At 40.6% G+C, this 18,209-nt stretch overlaps 1 protein-coding gene across 3 annotated transcripts in view; it reads right to left on the reverse strand.

Moving 5' to 3' along the window:
* Positions 1-611: 611 nt before the first annotated feature.
* The window catches only part of LOC135144089 (amyloid beta A4 precursor protein-binding family B member 1-interacting protein-like), a 133,445-nt gene continuing 115,847 nt past the window's right edge, over positions 612-18,209 (reverse strand). For 2 of the 3 annotated variants that reach the window (XM_064076089.1, XM_064076088.1), the window contains 5 exons: positions 10,523-10,727; positions 10,239-10,471; positions 9,944-10,178; positions 8,610-9,895; positions 612-2,724 (listed from right to left, as the gene is read on the reverse strand). In XM_064076089.1, coding sequence (XP_063932159.1) covers positions 1,573-2,724; positions 8,610-9,895; positions 9,944-10,178; positions 10,239-10,471; positions 10,523-10,727 — 3,111 coding nt within the window. In that variant the 3' untranslated portion in view covers positions 612-1,572. Of the gene's footprint in view, positions 2,725-8,609; positions 9,896-9,943; positions 10,179-10,238; positions 10,472-10,522; positions 10,728-11,557; positions 12,276-18,209 lie in introns of those variants that run through there. The other variant, XM_064076090.1, reaches the window with a different exon arrangement.

Raw genomic sequence — 18,209 nt, forward strand, 5'->3', positions numbered from 1 at the left:
CTTTGCAAAAAATCTCTTTCGACGCCTTAACAATGCAAACACACTTTCCGTCCTTAAAATTCTTCTTTGTTTCGTCCCGAGGCAATCGAGATCTTGTAAAGACTGTTCAAACTCAATAAACTTACAAACTACAAAACACTTTGATCGACGTTAGTTTGGGGATGCGTAACAATGGAGCAAAGGCCAACTTGTCTTCGGGATTGTTTCCAAGAGATGGAGAAAGCGGCAAGTGTCGCCAACTAATGATAACATAATAACAATATTGGCGAACAGCCTCGTTTAACACGTCTTTCAAACAATAGATGGTTTGTTGAGACAGAAAACCAAAATTTTAACAGTTACGTTATCGAAAGAAAGAGTTTTTATCACTCGTGTCTTTAGGGAATTATTTTTAAAAGTTGTGAATAGGCAGCCCGCTATGTTCGTGCACCGTGGCGCCACCTCTCGTCGCAACTGTAACTAATAAAGCGCCTCCTATCCATCGATAGCGAAAACACGACGCAGCACGAGTGTGTACAGCAGCGACCGCATTATTTGCACAATGTGCAGCAGTTCTCTTAATAATTGCACAAGCACGGTTTCCTGTAAAGCCGGCGCAATAAAAACAATGGTCTTCTTTAAATATATTTATTTACCGTAATACTTATTATGATAACAACTAGTATATAGAAATGGTAGACTGTATACAAAGTACTCAATTTGAAGGTCGATAAGTATCCAGAAAAAATATTTACCAATTTGAATACTTAAAATATATATTATCAATTTGATTTAGCCTACAACGCCTCATAAATTCTTGTGCCAAGACAAATTTATATAATTTCTATAAACTTCATAATTTAAAAATTGCACACGAAATTTTTAACAAAATCGATAATTTCCTAAGTTTTTATAAATATATCGATCCTTTAGTTTGAAATAGTTCGTTTTTGCATTGACTACATTAACTACAAGTACCTATCCGTTCTTTCTAAACCGCTAGAAGTATTAAGTTGGTATAAAACATACAAAAATGTATGGGACAATGGCATTGTGGAGATCTTGTATACGATTATAAAAGGGTCTTAATACAAAGTACACTTATGATTATAAATTACGGGCCGCGGCAGCGCCGAGCGGGAACATTCAAAAAACTATATACACGAAATAAAAATACATACCTTGAACAAATATATAAAAAAAAAAAAAACAGAAAAATAAATAACTGACTTGAACCCTGTAACTTGTTATAAAAATCGTTAAATAATTTGGGTAAAAAATGGTTATAAACTTTATAAAACACAATTTCCGCTAGTCTAGTACTAAAATTTTATAACTATAAGCACCATAAATGTTTTGACATTTCAATTCACTAAGAGCGAATATTTACAAAACCAGAACTTAACTAACAGTGTCTTAACTCACATGGCACATTAAAATTTAAATCACATAGCCATTAGGCAGGGATTGCTGGCAGTATAACCATATATCACTTGAAAAATAAGCAGCATACAATACTCCCCGGAACGAAAATGAGCGCAAGCCATATATGATATGCCTTTATTTTTCCAAGCCATATTATGAAACGCAGCATCAGTGCATCTTGGGGGTGCTCAGATGCGTCGTCTCGCTGCGCTTTGGGGGCGGCGGCGGCGGCCGCTTCCTGTAGTCGCTCCTCACGTGAACAGGACTCGTCGCATACTCCACCACCGCGTCCGGACTGTCCCTGTACACGTTCTCGTAAACATTATTAGGCCCGTAGTGCTCCTGGACCCAATTCGACACATTGTGCTCCTTGTAATCCGGCAGCGCGATCGGTGGGTCCCTGAACCCCAGCACCTCGTGCGGAGTCGTCGTCGGCTCCAATTTGCACTTCTGCGCCACCTGCCACTTCTTCCGCATCACCCTCTGCAAGTCCTTCAAGAAGTCCACGGGCGGCTCCACCAGCTTCTTCGGACTCGATAGTTTCGTGCTCTCGGCGCGCTTCGGCGGCGGCGGCTTCTTCGGCAGCGGCGGCACCTCCTGCGGCACCAAGTTGAAACTGATCTTCTTGGCGGTCTTCTTCGGACTGGCCGGGTCCTGGAAGTTGACTTTGCGCTGCAAGTGCGGCGACCCCTGCGCGTACGCCACGTAGTTGCCCGAGCTGCCGGAGCTCCCGCTCGAGGCGATGCTGCTCGACGAGATCTGCCTCGGCAGCGACGCCTGCCGCAGACTCGACCGCAGCGCCCCCACGTTGTTGAACCCGGGCAGCGTGCTGGTGGGCCGGTAACCGGGCGGGTTGGGGTGCACCAGGTAGCCGTTGGCGGGCTCGTTGAGGTGGAAACTCACAGGCGGGTTCTGCTGGGTCGGGGTGCTGCAGTTGCTGCCCACGGCGGACAGCGGCGGGCTGAAGCAAGGGGTGGTGATGCGGGACTGGGTGGGGGTCTGGTCGGGCGACATGGTGGGGGTGCGGTCGGGGCTGAGGACGTTCGTGGGGGTGACACTCTCTTTGCGCTTGCGGACGGTGCCGGCGTCGACCTCGCCGGGCGGCGGCGGCAGGGACATGAGGGACAGCTGGCTGCCGGTGAGCTCGGTGCCGGTCATGGGGGGCAGCTCGCTGGGGTTAGGCGGGGGCGGGAGGCTGTCGAGGGAGAGGTTGGAGTTGTACACTTCGGGGGGAGGCGGCGGGAGTTGGTAGGAGGGCGACTCGGTGATGACGTCACCGTTGGGCTCGGGCGGCGGCGGCAGCGAGGTGATGGAGTCGGTCTGAAACAAAGAGGGGGTCAAAAGATGGAATTCCAAAAGTGGCACACTAAAAGCACAAAAGCACGCTAGCGTCTGAAGATTAATGTTATTTGTGTTAGAAATACTGGAGGATTTTACACAGCGAGGGTATAAAAGAAAACAAAAAATAATGAAGCTTATTAATATTGATAATTTGTGCCGTGACGTGACTGATTCTCAAAGCTTCTAAACTTAGATACGGAATAAAATCAGGTAAATCGTTGTTGTAAATCAAAAACAATTTTATGAATTGGGACAACCTGGTCAAGAATGCCGTGATTTTGTTTTTTACCATATGTCATTTCCAAAACGAATTTTGACAGCTGTCAGCCGCTTGTTACGTCGACAATTGTGAATTAATAACTTTTAGCACTTGCTAAGGTAAGACTGATTTTGCCTCTATTAATCTTGTAAAAATTTAAAAGGTGTTAAACTGCACATTTCCATTGTAAAGAGTTAAATTCCTAAATATGACTGGATATTTATTTTTTAACAACTCAGTCATTAATTTTTCTGAGACACCCTGTATAAGCAAATTCAAAAAATATTAATTATATATTAAAAATAAATCACTGGTATAGATTCGTCATATTTTGCACATTTAAGATAAGGTGTATTCAGGAATATTTTGATGTGACGTCATCAATTTTTTAGGGGGGATGAGCAAATACATTTTGATCAAAAATTTATCATGCTTATGATAATTTTAAAACATCTCCAAAATTTCAAAGCATTCGGTTTTGTAGCTCCTGATTACATCAATAAAATAAATTCATTCATTAATTAATTTTTTTGAGTCACCTGTATATGCGAATCCAAAAAATATGAATGGGATGATAAATCACAAGTATTTAGTAGAATTTTCAATTTTCCGATTTCTTTAATTTCTGTATTTCGATTTTTGAATATTTTGTTTTGTCGATTTTTAAGTCTTTCAGTTTTTAGTCGATTTTTCAGTTATTCGTTTCTTCAATTTTTCCATTTCTCGAGTTCGAACTTTCTAAATTTTTTGATATTAGAATTTCTCATTTTTCATTTCTTCAGTTTTTCAAATTCTTGTTGTTTATTTTTCATATTCCCGATTTGTTTCTCCATTTTCTCGATTTTCTATCGCAATTTTTAACTTTTTCATTTCCTTTATTTTTTTAATGTTTCTTTCGGTTTTCTAATTTTTCGTTTCTTCAGTTCAAAATTTTCAATCTCTGATTTTTATATTCTTCGACTTTCCGATTTTTAAATTTTTTAATTTTTGGTTTTCTCAATTATCGTTTATTCCAATTTATTTAATTTTCAATGTTTAGATGTTAAAATATTTCGTTTTTTCGATTTTACATTTTTTCGATTTTTCAGTCTCTCAGTTTTTAATCGATTTTTCAGTTATTCGTTTCTTCAATTTTTACATTTCTCAAGTTCAAACTTTTTCAATTTTTCGAGATTAGAATTTCTCATTTTTTATTTTCCCAATTTTTGACTTTTATTTTTCAATTTTTCTTTTCTTCAGTTTTTCAAATTCTTGTTGTTTATTTCTCATATTCCCAAATTTTTTTCAATTCCTCGAATTTTCAATTTTTAAATTTTTCAATTTTGCAATTTTTGGATTTCTCGATTTTCAGATTTTCCGATTTCTTTCATTTCTGTATTTCGATTTTTGAATATTTTGTTTTGTCGATTTTTAAGTCTCTCAGTTTTTAGTCGATTTTTCAGTTATTCGTTTCTTCAATTTTTCCATTTCTCGAGTTCCAATTTTTTCAATTTTTTGATATTAGAATTTCTACTTTTCATTTCTTCAGTTTTTCAAATTCTTGTTATTTATTTTTCATATTCCCGATTTTTATCTGCATTTTCTCGATTTTCTATCGCAATTTTTAATTTTTTCATTTCCTTTATTTTTTCAATGTTTCTTTCGGTTTTCTAATTTTTCGTTTCTTCAGTTCAAAATTTTCAATCTCTGATTTTTCTATTCTTCGACTTTCCAATTTTTAAATTTTTGGTTTTCTCATATTCCAATTTCTTTAATTTTCAATGTTTAGATGTTAAAATATTTCGTTTTTTCGATTTTTCAGTCTCTCAGTTTTTAATCGATTTTTCAGTTATTCGTTTCTTCAATTTTTACATTTCTCAAGTTCAAACTTTTTCAATTTTTCGAGATTAGAATTTCTCATGTTTTATTTTCCCAATTTTTGATTTTTTATTTTTCAATTTTTCATTTCTTCAGTTTTTCAAATTGTTGTTGTTTATTTTTCATATTGCCGATTTTTATCTCCACTTTCTCGATTTTCTAACACAATTTTTCGTTTTTTCATTTCCTTTATTTTTGTAATGTTTCTTTCGGTTTTCCAATTTTGTCAGTTCAAAATTTTCAATCTTTGATTTTTCTCTTCCTCGACTTTCCAATTTTTAAATTGTTTAATTTTGCAATTTCTGGTTTTCTCAATTATCGTATATTCCAAATTCTTTAATTTTCAATGTTTAGATGTTAAAATATTTCGTTTTTCGATTTTACATTTTTTCGATTTTTCAGTCTCTCAGTTTTTAATCGATTTTTCAGTTATTCGTTTCTTCAATTTTTACATTTCTCAAGTTCAAACTTTTTCAATTTTTCGAGATTAGAATTTCTCATTTTTTATTTTCCCAATTTTTGATTTTTTATTTTTCATATTCCCAAATTTTTTTCAATTCCTCGAATTTTCAATTTTTAAATTTTTCAATTTTGCAATTTTTGGATTTCTCGATTTTCAGATTTTCCGATTTCTTTAATTTCTGTATTTCGATTTTTGAATATTTCGTTTTGTCGATTTTTAAGTCTTTCAGTTTTTAGTCGATTTTTCAGTTATTCGTTTCTTCAATTTTTCCATTTCTCGAGTTCGAACTTTTTCAATTTTTTGATATTAGAATTTCTCATTTTTCATTTCTTCAGTTTTTCAAATTCTTGTTGTTTATTTTTCATATTCCCGATTTTTTTCTCCATTTTCTCGATTTTCTATCGCAATTTTTAATTTTTTCATTTCCTTTATTTTTTCAATGTTTCTTTCGGTTTTCTAATTTTTCGTTTCTTCAGTTCAAAATTTTCAATCTCTGATTTTTCTATTCCTCGACTTTCCAATTTTTAAATTTTTGGTTTCCTCAATTATCGTTTATTCCAATTTCTTTAATTTTCAATGTTTAGATGTTAAAATATTTCGTTTTTTCGATTTTTCAGTCTCTCAGTTTTTAATCGATTTTTCAGTTATTCGTTTCTTCAATTTAACATTTCTCAAGTTCAAACTTTTTCAATTTCTCGAGATTAGAATTTCTCATGTTTTATTTTCCCAATTTTTGATTTTTTATTTTTCAATTTTTCATTTCTTCAGTTTTTCAAATTCTTGTTGTTTATTTTTCATATTCCCGATTTTTATCTCCATTTTCTCGATTTTCTAACACAATTTTTCGTTTTTTCATTTCCTTTATTTTTGTAATGTTTCTTTCGGTTTTCCAATTTTCTCAGTTCAAAATTTTCAATCTTTGATTTTTCTCTTCCTCGACTTTCCAATTTTTAAATTGTTTAATTTTGCAATTTCTGGTTTTCTCAATTATCGTATATTCCAAATTCTTTAATTTTCAATGATTAGATGTTAAAATATTCCGTTTTTTCGATTTTGCAGTATTTTGATTTGGAACTCTCAATTTTTAATCTTTCGATTTTTCATTTTCTTGATTTCAAATTTTTTAGTTTTTTATACTTTTTAGATTGTCATTTTGATTTTTCAGTTTTAAAATTTGCAAGTTTTCCGTTTTTTGATTCAGAAAGTTGAACATCAAAAAAAATTGAAAAATCGAAAAGCTAAAAAAAACGAAAAATTGCAAACTCGAAAAAGCAAATCGAAAAAAAAAATTGGGAAACTTAAAAATAAAAAAAAATCAATGAATCGAAAATTGGAAAAAATGAAAACGAATTAAATAGAAAAATCGAATTAATGAAAGAGTTTAAAAATCCAGTAACTGAGAAATGGAAGAATTGTGAAATCGTGAAGCTGTAAAAGTGATTTTTTTAATTATAATTATTATTAGATACATATTTAAAATGAAGGTCGAAAACTGAAGAAACGAAAAATTAAAAAATCTAAAATTGAATAAAACGAAAAAATCCGAAAATTGAAAATTGTCGCATTGAAAAAAAGAAAAATTAGAAAATCAGAACATTGAAGAACCAGAAACTGAAAGAATTAAGAAAATAAAAACCAGAAACGAAAAATTGCAAAATCTAAAAGGTGAAAAGTCGTAAAACTGAAAATTTAAACATATGGAAACTCGAAGAGATGTATACCATAAAATCGAAGAAATAAGAAAATGACGTCATCAATTTTTTGGAGGGGACAAGTAAATATATTTTGATTAAAATTTTGTTATGCTTGTCATAACTGTAAGCCATCTGCAAGATTTCAGAACATTCGGTTTTGCAGATTCCAAATTGAATTACAAAATGTTGTTTCAGATTTTTTTTTTCAAAAATCTGGACGTTTCGGGTAAAAACTCAACTCGGAGTCATAAACTGCATGTGCAGGATTATGTTATTTTATACAATTTAAATTCCATTTACTATGTACAATTTTGAAGTGACGTCATCATATTATTGGTGGGGATGATTAGACAAATTTTGGTTAGCGTTTTACCATCTACATGATATTTCGGGACGGCAGACAGACAGACGGAAATGGGAGACCTATTTCTTCGTCCTCTAGGGGTCATGAAAGGTCGAGAAAACGTAAAAGTAGAAAGTCGGAAATAAAAACAATAGCCCTCTTGACCACATTTTTAATTAGGCACCTTTATCTGCATTTGGCCTTTATTCCTCAAAATGTCTATAATAAGAGTTCATTTAAGACAACATTTTATAATTTGAAATTGTTAGAGGGAAATCTCGAGTTGAATTAATTATTTATTTTAAGAGGATCATATACCGGGTGTCTGGAAAATAGCGAATTAACTCTCGCTACGCTCTTAATGCTGGGAAATATAGTAAACAATTCCTTCTCACATTTTGGTGGAGTTATAATGATTATTTTTTTTTTTTTTTGAAATATTCAAAACAAGCTCGAGGTTCCATGAAATTATATTTCTTTTTCCAGTTTATCTAGTGTTCTCAGATTTCGTTCTTCTGTTCGCGATCACTCTTTTCACTCCCACGATCTTCGCAGCGTCAATAGAGAAGCTCCACTTAACTTAAACATCGTGCGAGAAAGAGAGAATAATAGAGTGAGAGGGGCCGCAGGACAGTTATTAATGATAACAATGGCATGTACACGGCAGCACCAAGTATGGTTTCTGTGCTAAATATTTACGGTCTGGCTGCCGCCGATGTCGTGAGAACGTCGAAATTCGCATACGTTATACGATGCAAATCTAGTGGTAATGGAAAAATGCAAATTGTCCATTCTGCTGCAATTTCTTGAAGTGGAAACCCGATAAGCTATACAAAGCTCGCTTGATTTTCTCGTCGATAACGTCCGTGGAAATGCAAATCCGCGTCCGAAAATTAGACTTGATTTATGTAGCCGAAAAATTTCCTGCGTATCTGTTGATACGAAATTAGCTCGTTTCGAGTCACGACATAAAATTAGCCAAGACGGAAGTTCCCTCATTTGAAATTCGTGCCATTTCCGCCGGAAATAGTTTGGCAATGCGAACACAAGCAAAAATAACAAAGCAACAAAAATTAAAATAAAAAGAAAAATACCAGAACGAAATTAAGCCAGAGGTTTAGTAAAAGTGGGAGGACGCATCGCGAACTGCTTTTGTAGAACGCTCCTGGCTCGTTGGAAGTTATTGGATTGAGCATCCTTCTGAAGAGGGGTTAGTACTGCACCTATCTCAATCGGCGCTCTACTCACCATACACGACGGCATCTCCATATTGGTGGGGCTGGTGGGAGTGCGCACTCCTCCCGCACTGGGAGGCCTCTCCCCGAACGGACTGCTCTTGTCGTTGAACGGAGACGCCCTCTCCCTCACGGGAGTGCCGCACAGCGGAGTCGAACTCCCGCTCCTTCCCCCCATCGACTCCAGCGACCCTCTCGCCTTGTACGAGTGCTGTCTTTTAAGAGTGCCGGAATTGGACGAATCGTCAGTGGAATTCCCGGATTTCCGCCGGCTGTGTCTCCGGGTGAGCGTCCCGGAGTTGGTGCAATTGATCGGGCTGGTGGGCAGCGGGCCGCTATCGATCTCGTCGCGGGTTTCTCCCACCTCTTTGAGTTGGCGCGTGATGTTAGTGAGCGGGAGACTGGGCTTCATGGAGGGCTTCCTCTTGATGGTACCCATGGGGAACTCGGAGTCGAAGGCGTTCTCGCAACTGGAGGGGGCACCGTCGGACATGCACCCAGAAGAACTGGAGCTGCTGGCCCTGCTGTGGCGACCCGAACTGGCTTCACTGGGGGCTGAGTAGGTGTCGCTTTGAGTACCATAACCGGCTTCGCTCCCTGGATACCCCTGGGTGGGGGTGGTCACGGTACTCTGCACCGCTATGGAAGAGACCGAGCAGCTCCTGGCGTGCGCTAACATGTCTAAATCTTCTTGGGCTAGCTCGTCCATGAGAGCCCGGTAGTTATCCACTAGTTGTTTCCCGTATTTGGCTATGCGCATCCCCACCATCCACCGTTCGAGGCTCTGCTGGTCTTCCGCACACAAGTACTTGATGAATTTAGTCGACTTGGGTTCTTGTAAACGAGGGTGTTTGATGGCAAACCCGTAGTCCGTCGGTGCTTTATATTTTTTCTTCCACCCCAAGCCACAATAGATGTGGTTATTGTCAAAAGTGGCCAAACACACTAAGTCTTTGGCTGATTTCACTTTGTCCTTCGGGTAATAGTACAACCCCGACTTCCGCAACACGAAGTGGTACTTCTTCCACCCTTTCTTAGAATCCGCTTTTAGGTACAGAGGGCCTTCCACCTCCGGAACACTGGACGAATTATTGGAGAAGAATTCCTCCAAGAGCATATTGCGCGAGTGCTCATCATAATCCATCTCCTTTTTATCAGTCATGGAAAGAAGAAACTTCTCCGGTTCCAGAAACAGCTTGTTCTTCTCCGGACGTTCCGAAAAGAAGATTTTGTTCTTGGAGTCGCGCGTCCACAGCATGAGGTTGTCGACGAGGAGCTCGTGGTCTTCGTACGTCCTCTCTGCAAAAAAAGGTCAGCTTTTCTTTGCAGACACGTCGCGTCACGTACCCATATACAACTCCGGCAGGTGTTCGACGATAGCCCATTTAGGGTCCACCTCGACATGGTTCTTGTCCATCAGCAAGCGCGTCACGTACGAACTCAACATCTTCTCGTCTACTAGCAAAGACTTGGCGGAACCATCCGCTGTGAACACCTTCACGAACAACTTCTGGATATTAGCCTCCTTGATTTTCTCCATGGCCATGCGGATCTTCTCGGCTTTGACCCGCGAAGCTTCATCCTGCGAAACAATAATAATAGAGTAGTACCGGTTGATTTTCCTAGGTTAAGCTAGTAGTACCTGGAGGTTCTGCAGGTGCAGGCTTTGGGGTTTCGATCCCGAACCGCCGCTGCTCGCCGACGATTCGCTCGACAACATCGACACCGTATCACTGAAAGCGGAATCATTATCGGGCGATTCCGTCCGTACCGAATCAGTCTTTGACATCAAATCACTCTCGTCCAACTTGAGTCGTGGACCTTCCGACGACGACCGGCTGTGTGTCCGCGACAGGTGGTGCGACACCTTCTGGTCTGTAACTAGTGGTTGTAGACGAGACAGCGTAGCTGCTGAAGCGCGCTTACCCGACAGCCGCTTGCTATCCCGTGCGTGCCCAATCTCCCTCTCGCACTGGGTCTCGAGCGCGCACAGCTCGCCCAAGATGGCGTCCAGGTCCACATCCTGCGAGTCCTGGAGGTTGGCCATGGAAAACCTGTAGCTGTCGATCCTCGGAGCGGTGATCTCCGGGTTCAACGGCCGCAGTTGCGTGGAGTTTGTGGGGTCCAGACCCTGAAAAAACCGGATTTTATTAATAAAAATCCACCCCTGTGTGTATTATTCACGAGCCGTCGTCCCAGCAACCACGCGGAATTAGATGACTTAACAAAACATCGACTACTCTGAATTTGCATCGTAAACAAAAACGAATTCAAAAAGCGATTTAAATTTCAATAGGGGTCGTTTTTTCATGCGCAATTAGTGCGGGAATCTAGGTGAAGGTTACGTTTTTCACGCCCTTTATTTACATGAGGGGTGGCTCGGTAGGGTGCAATTAAACGTAGCGTGGTACGCAAAAGCACGGAAAAAAGCTACTGGTACCACCACCCGCGTGACTTATCGCTGACTCTAATCGGGGTTGGTAATTTAATAAAGTCGACATCTGCTTTTTAACGGTGATTCATGGGGGTTGTGTGGTGAATCGCGACCGCGGCTACAGACAACCTGAATTAAACAAAAGGGATAATCCATCGATTTTTTGTTTTATTAAGCGCAACAAGTCAAAATTGCCACAATCGTGTCAAAAAAAAATGTCAAGTCGCATCAGTCTTCCACTACCCCGTCCCGCTGCGTCACCCCCAAACAACATAAGTAATCTCGTTATCACACGTGTCAGCCTCCGAGCGCTTCCTCGAGGACTCGCCGCCCCCTGCCCCCGTTATTAAACGCGGATCAATCCCGTCCCTGTCGGCGGCCGTGCCGCGATCATATTCCTCGGATTTCCATTCAATTTCGCCCCTCCGCCGCCCCCGTCGTCCTTTATTATCTTTTTCCATTCCTCTTTACGGCGCAATTACGGTCACCAACCCCTAAATCATCTCGCGTTGTAAAAAACAAGTTACCTTTCCGAATTTCCACCCTTTGAACATCTCCTACTTGCTGACCCATCTAACACACTTCCTGATCATGTAAGGTAACAAGTTCGAAACGCAATTACCGTGTAACTGGCACAGCACACTCGAATCGCAGTATTAACCGGTAAAACGGCATGGACGGAGCGGTTGAGATGCTTCCGTGTGTGACGTCACACTGCCCGGGATCCTTTCCGCAGCCGCCCGAATCCTGTTCGGACAAGGACGAGACCGCTTCGGCCGCGCTCGGAACGTGGGGGGATGAAAAATCCTAGAGCTGCTCTCAGAGATATATGTTGGGGTTGGCTGGCGCAAGTTTTTACGCCGGAAGGGTTGCACGATTGTATCGAGCTCGGGGGAGAGTTGGAGAAACTCTAGTCGGGCGGATTTATAAACTACGGTTACGTAACGAAAAATTCAATTACGGAATTTTGTTACCGTGGATACTCGGAGGTGCGCATACCCGGAACTGCCGGATTTTTTGGAAGAGTTGCTATGGCGTTGTCAAAAGGGAGTCTTTCTTGATAAAGTAGGGGCAGTTTCGTGCCGCCCCTCGCTCTAGTTTTTGCGCAACCCGTGGTGCCCTAGGGACATCAAATTTCCCAATACTTAACAGACCTGTGAGCGTTTAACTCCATTCAGGTCTCGATTTTCAGACGAACTTGGTGAATCTAGTCGTTCTTAACCTTTTCTGGCGCCGCCGCCCCCACCCCCAAGTCCGGTCGACCGTGCCGCCCTACCCAAAACGAAGATCACTTGTTACCCCTTCGTTTGTTTAGTCTGGAATTCATCATTTGGAGTGTCTTTCTCGCACCGGTTGCGCGCCGCCCCCGCTTCGAATTTGATCAATCATGTCGATTTATAACGTGATTATCCCCAACATTATCCAGCTCCTTCTCCCAGATACCGACCGGATATAACGGTTATTGCCCCGTCCCTTGTCACATAACCGGAAATGAGCTTTACCTTACATCAACCGGAATCTTCCCTTGTAAAAACTGAAGGTCCGAACTCGATCAAGTGACCATGACGAATGTTGGGTAAGAGGATTGACATGGAGTGTGACGTAGGGGTCAACGGACCACCGCTCCTAATTAAAGGGGCAGGGACCGGACACGTGTGATGGTACATAATGGTAGGACCGACTAGGGGTGTTATAATCTCCTGTCCACGCTTCGAGCACGGGCGTGTTCACGGGATGACGCACGTTTTAAGGGTGAGGGAGACTTCGGTGATTTTTGAATTTTAAGGAACGCGGTTGCTAAGCGGTCGCTCGAAATGGAGAGAAACGGCGTTTCCGTTAACCGCAAGCGGTGACGAAATGCCACACATAGTTCGTAAATGTGTAAGGTATAATTAAATCAGTGTTACCACAACTATCGTCATAATAAATGTCAAAATTGACAATTATCACAGACGGAAGTGCAGCCAACTGGGATACCAAATGGTTTTTTATTTTTAGGTCGATCTACAATCTATCCCCACTGGATGCTAACTCAGGCGCGTTAGGAGTCGTTACCAATCATTGCACCAAAACCACTCTAGAACGATCGCGAAGTATTGTTGGTTGCATAATTGCATTATGCACGAGGGTGAGCAACCTCTGCATTACCGTAGGTTACGTCGAGATTGAATAAAAAAAAAAAGCGCCTCCTTTCACTCCTCCGAAAATAACCCGTCCCCGCCCCCAGCGCTCATCCCGCGGGTCTCCGACCTGAATGAATAAGTCCGCATGTGCAATTTCAGGGTCAGAATTACACCACGTTCTGTGTAAAATCGGTCGATAGCTCGCTCCTCCTTTCACGGTCCTTCGTTTTTCTCGTTTCGTTCCATCGATAATCGTCCCATTGTTAATTCCCGGCGGTTGCGAGAGCGGCGCTGATCGGGTGCGAATTAAAGTATGCAGTAGTCGGGTCATCACCCCTGCGTCCCGAGCCGATTCGGGTCAAGTGCGGACCGGGGCGAAAAATGCCGGCGTTTACCTAAATGTCAAGCATCTGCGCCGGCATTTAAATAGAAAACTTATATTTAGGAACATCTGGTTTTGGCGTTTGGTAACAATGATGCAGCGGAAGTGCGAGTCCGAGGGGACGAATTAAAGAACATCCGGTCGGATCGAATGCACTTCTTGAATGGAGATAAGGCGGAAATCGGTCCTAATGCGAGCGCTGAATCATAAATTCATTGCGGACGGTTTGTTTGCGAAGGGGAGAAAAGGGTGCTTTATGGCCACTTGCGGGATAACGAACATAAAACAATTTGTTTCAAGGACTCGCCACTTGAGTTAATGTGACAAGTCGGGTGATAGCGTTTGTCGGCGGCATGTGGCAACGCCGCAGCGATTGTGGACAAGGTTACGATGATCGGAATGACATTTCATACGATTTAACCACTGCTGATATTTTGATACATCCTGCGCCACCGACTATAAACAAAAAGCGCGCTTTTGATGACATCCCATGATGTCATACTTGCATAATCCGAGGCTTATCTCACCCGAGACAATTGCGACGAACTATTTATTTCTACAAGAGCGTCTAATTTCAGGTTTTTGCCATCCGTGCCACGAGGTCGCAATGCGATTCGCTTGGACCGACTGTACGCCACGAACTCTTTGAACCATTAAATCGAGTTCAGTTGCAACAACGGCCATGGATTTAACGCGATTATTGTCGTCATGGTACGTTGCCCTAATGCCATGAAAAGGTGTTCACGAGATGACGTGGCAATTACATGGGGATATCGAGTGGAAAGGCGGCGCTGGACGCCGGACCGCGTGCGGAAATCGCAACTTCCCCGCGAGGCAAACGATAAGAATTCCGAACGGAGTAGATCCCCTTCCGGACAGTTGGAATGAATTTTTCAATCAACGCCTCATTATTCATTCATGGGTTGCGGATGGACAACGCGTCATGCGGCGGATATTAACAATGCGGGAATTCGGTTTATTGCGACCCCTCCTGATGGATGGAACACGACAAAAAAGGGGTCGAAACGCGGAAGTTTTCGCAACCGCAACTTCTAATTACTTTTGTTGTTGTTTCTAAAGCCAGTTTTTGCCCGGTCGGAGACAGCGAAAGGACGTGACGGTCCAGTCAAGGAGAAAATCAATTTGCCAGAATATCAAGGTTCGCGAGGGCACGAGTCCCGTGACGTTGTACCGTGTTTATCTACCATCTGTACAAATCTCATCCCCGTGCCTTCACACCCTCGCTCACGATGAGTCACTGTATTCGTCACAGGGGTGCCTCGTCTCGCCGTCTGACACATTTCGCTCGGAGTCCTACCCTCCGCACGAATTAATTATTTTTTATGTAAAGGTCAAGCGCCATCGCGTTTCATGAAATTTCTAAAAATTGTGCACACCCTTAGTTCGCCCGACCGGCGCACCTTAAGTTTTACTAGGAATAGCTTAAGGGGCACCTCCACCGGTGTACTAGCCCAGTGGTCTCGTTAATACGCTTCGCAGAGCACCTATGTCTTCGGAAAACTATTTAGGTCCTAGGTGCAAAACGCAAAACTTTTAATCCCGTTTTTTTTTGTACCGCGACCGCACTTTTGGGAGAATTTCTACTGGAAATAGTTTGAGGGACACCCCCACTGGTGTACTAGCCCAGTGGTCCCATTGCTACCCCTCGCAGAGCCCCTATGTCTTCTGAAAACTATTTAGATCCTACGCAAAATCGCCTTCCAGTCGTGACTGTTCTCGTTTAATAACTGCCAGCAGGCAAGACACGGCGACCCTTCGCCCTTCCCCACTAATTAATTTAATTAAATTAATATAATTATGACGGGTCGCCCCCGGCCGCCCGCATCTCGGCCATGTCGCCAACATGCGCGCTCTTGTGCAAGGTTCAACGGATTCGGTGTCAAGGCAATTATAGTAATGGACCTTTATCCAACTCCACAACTACTTTATCAATTGCTCTTGATTGGTTTGTGGGCAGTCAATTAGCCGCCTCTCGATTTAAAAGCGCGAAACGCGGTATCCTCCAGGGTCGACGGCTCGAAGAGACAAACCCGAAATAGAACGAATCCGGCGCTAGGTGCGTCCACGGATCGAGATTAGCCGACACGTCTTCATTTTCGTTATGTATGCGTTTTTCCGAGCCGACTTTTCTCGTTTAATTGTTAATCCGGGATTCGGTGTGTTAGTCTGTCTGGGTTTTATCTCAAAAATGCCGAGAGCAAAGAGAAATGACCTCATATATTTTTCTAGACGGATTTGTACACATTCTTGCTCTTCCAGCGGGCGGAGATGGAGATGGAGAGGTTGGGAATTGGATCGCGGGCGGCGAATTTGCTCCGGAAACCCAAATGTGAGTTCGGACGGTAACATCGCGTGAAATTAACTCGGTGTTTTGACGTTTGAAATAGAAATAACAGAGATAATTAATCGGGTTTTTTTTAGTTTGGTTGGGATCACGCGAGCACAAGGAAAAAATGAAAGAGATATTTAATTATTTTCGATGTGACATGTTGTGGTTGAGAATGTTTTGGAAAGAGGCAACAAGGTCAGGTTGCAATTTTTTTGGCAGTAACAAGTAAATAAAAGCGCGAGCGCAGCGAGCTGTATCAAATATTGTGTTGTTAAGAAGCAGAAAAACAGTCTTAGTTGTTCGTGTTTGTAGCTTTAAATAGAAAAAAGTGCCCGTAATAGATACATGTATAATACGCAATTAAACCTGCGTTATCGTTAATAAGTATGTAAATAGTTGCAAGATACAAGTTTTTCCCATTTCCTGTGTTACTATCAATTCGTGTTTTAATTGTTGACATTGATAACTCTTCTGTTCAGATAATTATGTGTGTAATTAAATAAAAAGCAGTCCCCTGAGAACATTAAAAATATAAAAATAAAAATTATTATTTATAAAGTAGTTCACTTGATAAACTTCAAATAAAATTAAGACATTTCAGTGCGTTGTTTTAAATTTCATTCAACAAATCAAGTTAAATTAAACTTATTATTAATTTTCTAATGAAAACTTAGGTACTACGTGTTTTATTGCTCTTTTACCTTTTTTTTTTTGAAATTCAAACACCAACACCATGAAAAATTAAAACAGAATCCTTGGAGATGATTCTCTTATCCATCATCAAACATCAAGGGCTCCCAAGATTATCTTAAATTCTAAAAATAAAAGACACCAAGAAGATCCAAGAGTCTTTTAAATTTCTTTTTTAAAGATACCAGCCCCAACTTTCTTTCAAATGGTTCAAAATTAAAGACCACAGACTCTCAAGTCTCTCAAATTCCAAACAGGACACACTAGGAGAACCCAAGACTCTTTAAATTCCTTAAAAAAAGACATCAACAACCCCAAATATTATTTCAAATTCGTTCTAGAATTAAACATCAGGGACCCCAATGAATCTTTTAAATTCTATCAAAAATCAAACATCAGGGGCTCTCAAGATTTTAAATATCTTTGACAGCTCCCCGATTCTTTCAAAATCTTAACAAAAGAAACTAAGGCAATTCCAAGATTCTTTTCAATTCCATTTTTAAAGACACTATAAAACTCAAGATTCTTTCACGTTGGTTTAAAAATTAAACCTAACAAGCTCTAAAGATTTTTTTTCTGAATTTTAAAAAGGACACGAAGAGGGCCAAACATTCTTTTAAATTCTTTCAAAAAATGTAAGATAATTCTAAACAGTAGCACGTCTAAGATTCTTTTAAATTCCTTAAAAACGCCATCAAGATCCCCCAAAATGATTTCAAATTCCTTCTAAAATAAAACATTATGGGACCCCTAAGAATCCTTTTAGATTCTTTCAACAATCAACCTTAGGGGTTCCCAAGATTTTAACTTCTTTTTTTAAAGACACCAGTCCCAAGGTTCTTTTAAAATTCTTTAAAAGGCTTGAAAAGATAAAAAATCAATCAGAAGCTCCCCGATTCTTTAAAAATCTTAAAAAAAAAAGAAACTAAGGGAATTCAAGATTCTTTGCTAAGATAAACCTGATTTTGCCAAAGACTGATCAAACATGGGTTTTCCCTACAAAGTTAAAAAAATCTAAGACCTGTCTTATCTTGAAGTCCGGTGATGCATCGAAAGTCGAAAATTGCAGACCGATTGCCCTCCTTTCCAATTTTTCAAAAATTTTCTAATTAATTCTACATTCTTATACCTATCCTGCAGTCAAAAGTTATATATCACAACATCAGAATGGTTTTTAAATTTCAGATCAACAACGACAAACCTTTCGTATCTTAGCAAGTACTAGCCCCGCCCACCCACCCTTTATTTTTCTAGAGAGTATGTTATTTGGCAAAATCGTTCTTATCTTAGCAAGTATTAGCCCAGCCCACCCACCGTCTCGTTCCTCAGAGGGTATGTCATCTGCCAAAATCAGTATTATCTTAATAGGTACTAGTCCCGCCCACCCACCCTCTCTTTTCTTGGAAGGTATCTCATCTGCCAAAGTCAGTCTTATCTTAGCAGGTACCTGCCCCGCCCACCCACCCTCTCTTTTCTTAGAGAGTGTCATTTACTAAAATCAGTTTTATCTTAACAAGTGTTAGCCCCGCCCACCCGCCCTCCGTTTTCTTAGGGGGTACGTCATATGCCACAATCAGTCTTACCTAAGCAAGTGCTAAGTGAAATGTGAAAGTCCAAGCTTCTCTTAAATTTCT

Source organism: Zophobas morio, unplaced genomic scaffold (assembly GCF_036711695.1).
Source record: "Zophobas morio isolate AGI-343-1 ecotype UQ-CSIRO unplaced genomic scaffold, CSIRO_AGI_Zmor_V1 ptg000081l, whole genome shotgun sequence".
Classification (NCBI taxonomy): Eukaryota; Metazoa; Arthropoda; class Insecta; order Coleoptera; family Tenebrionidae; genus Zophobas; species Zophobas morio.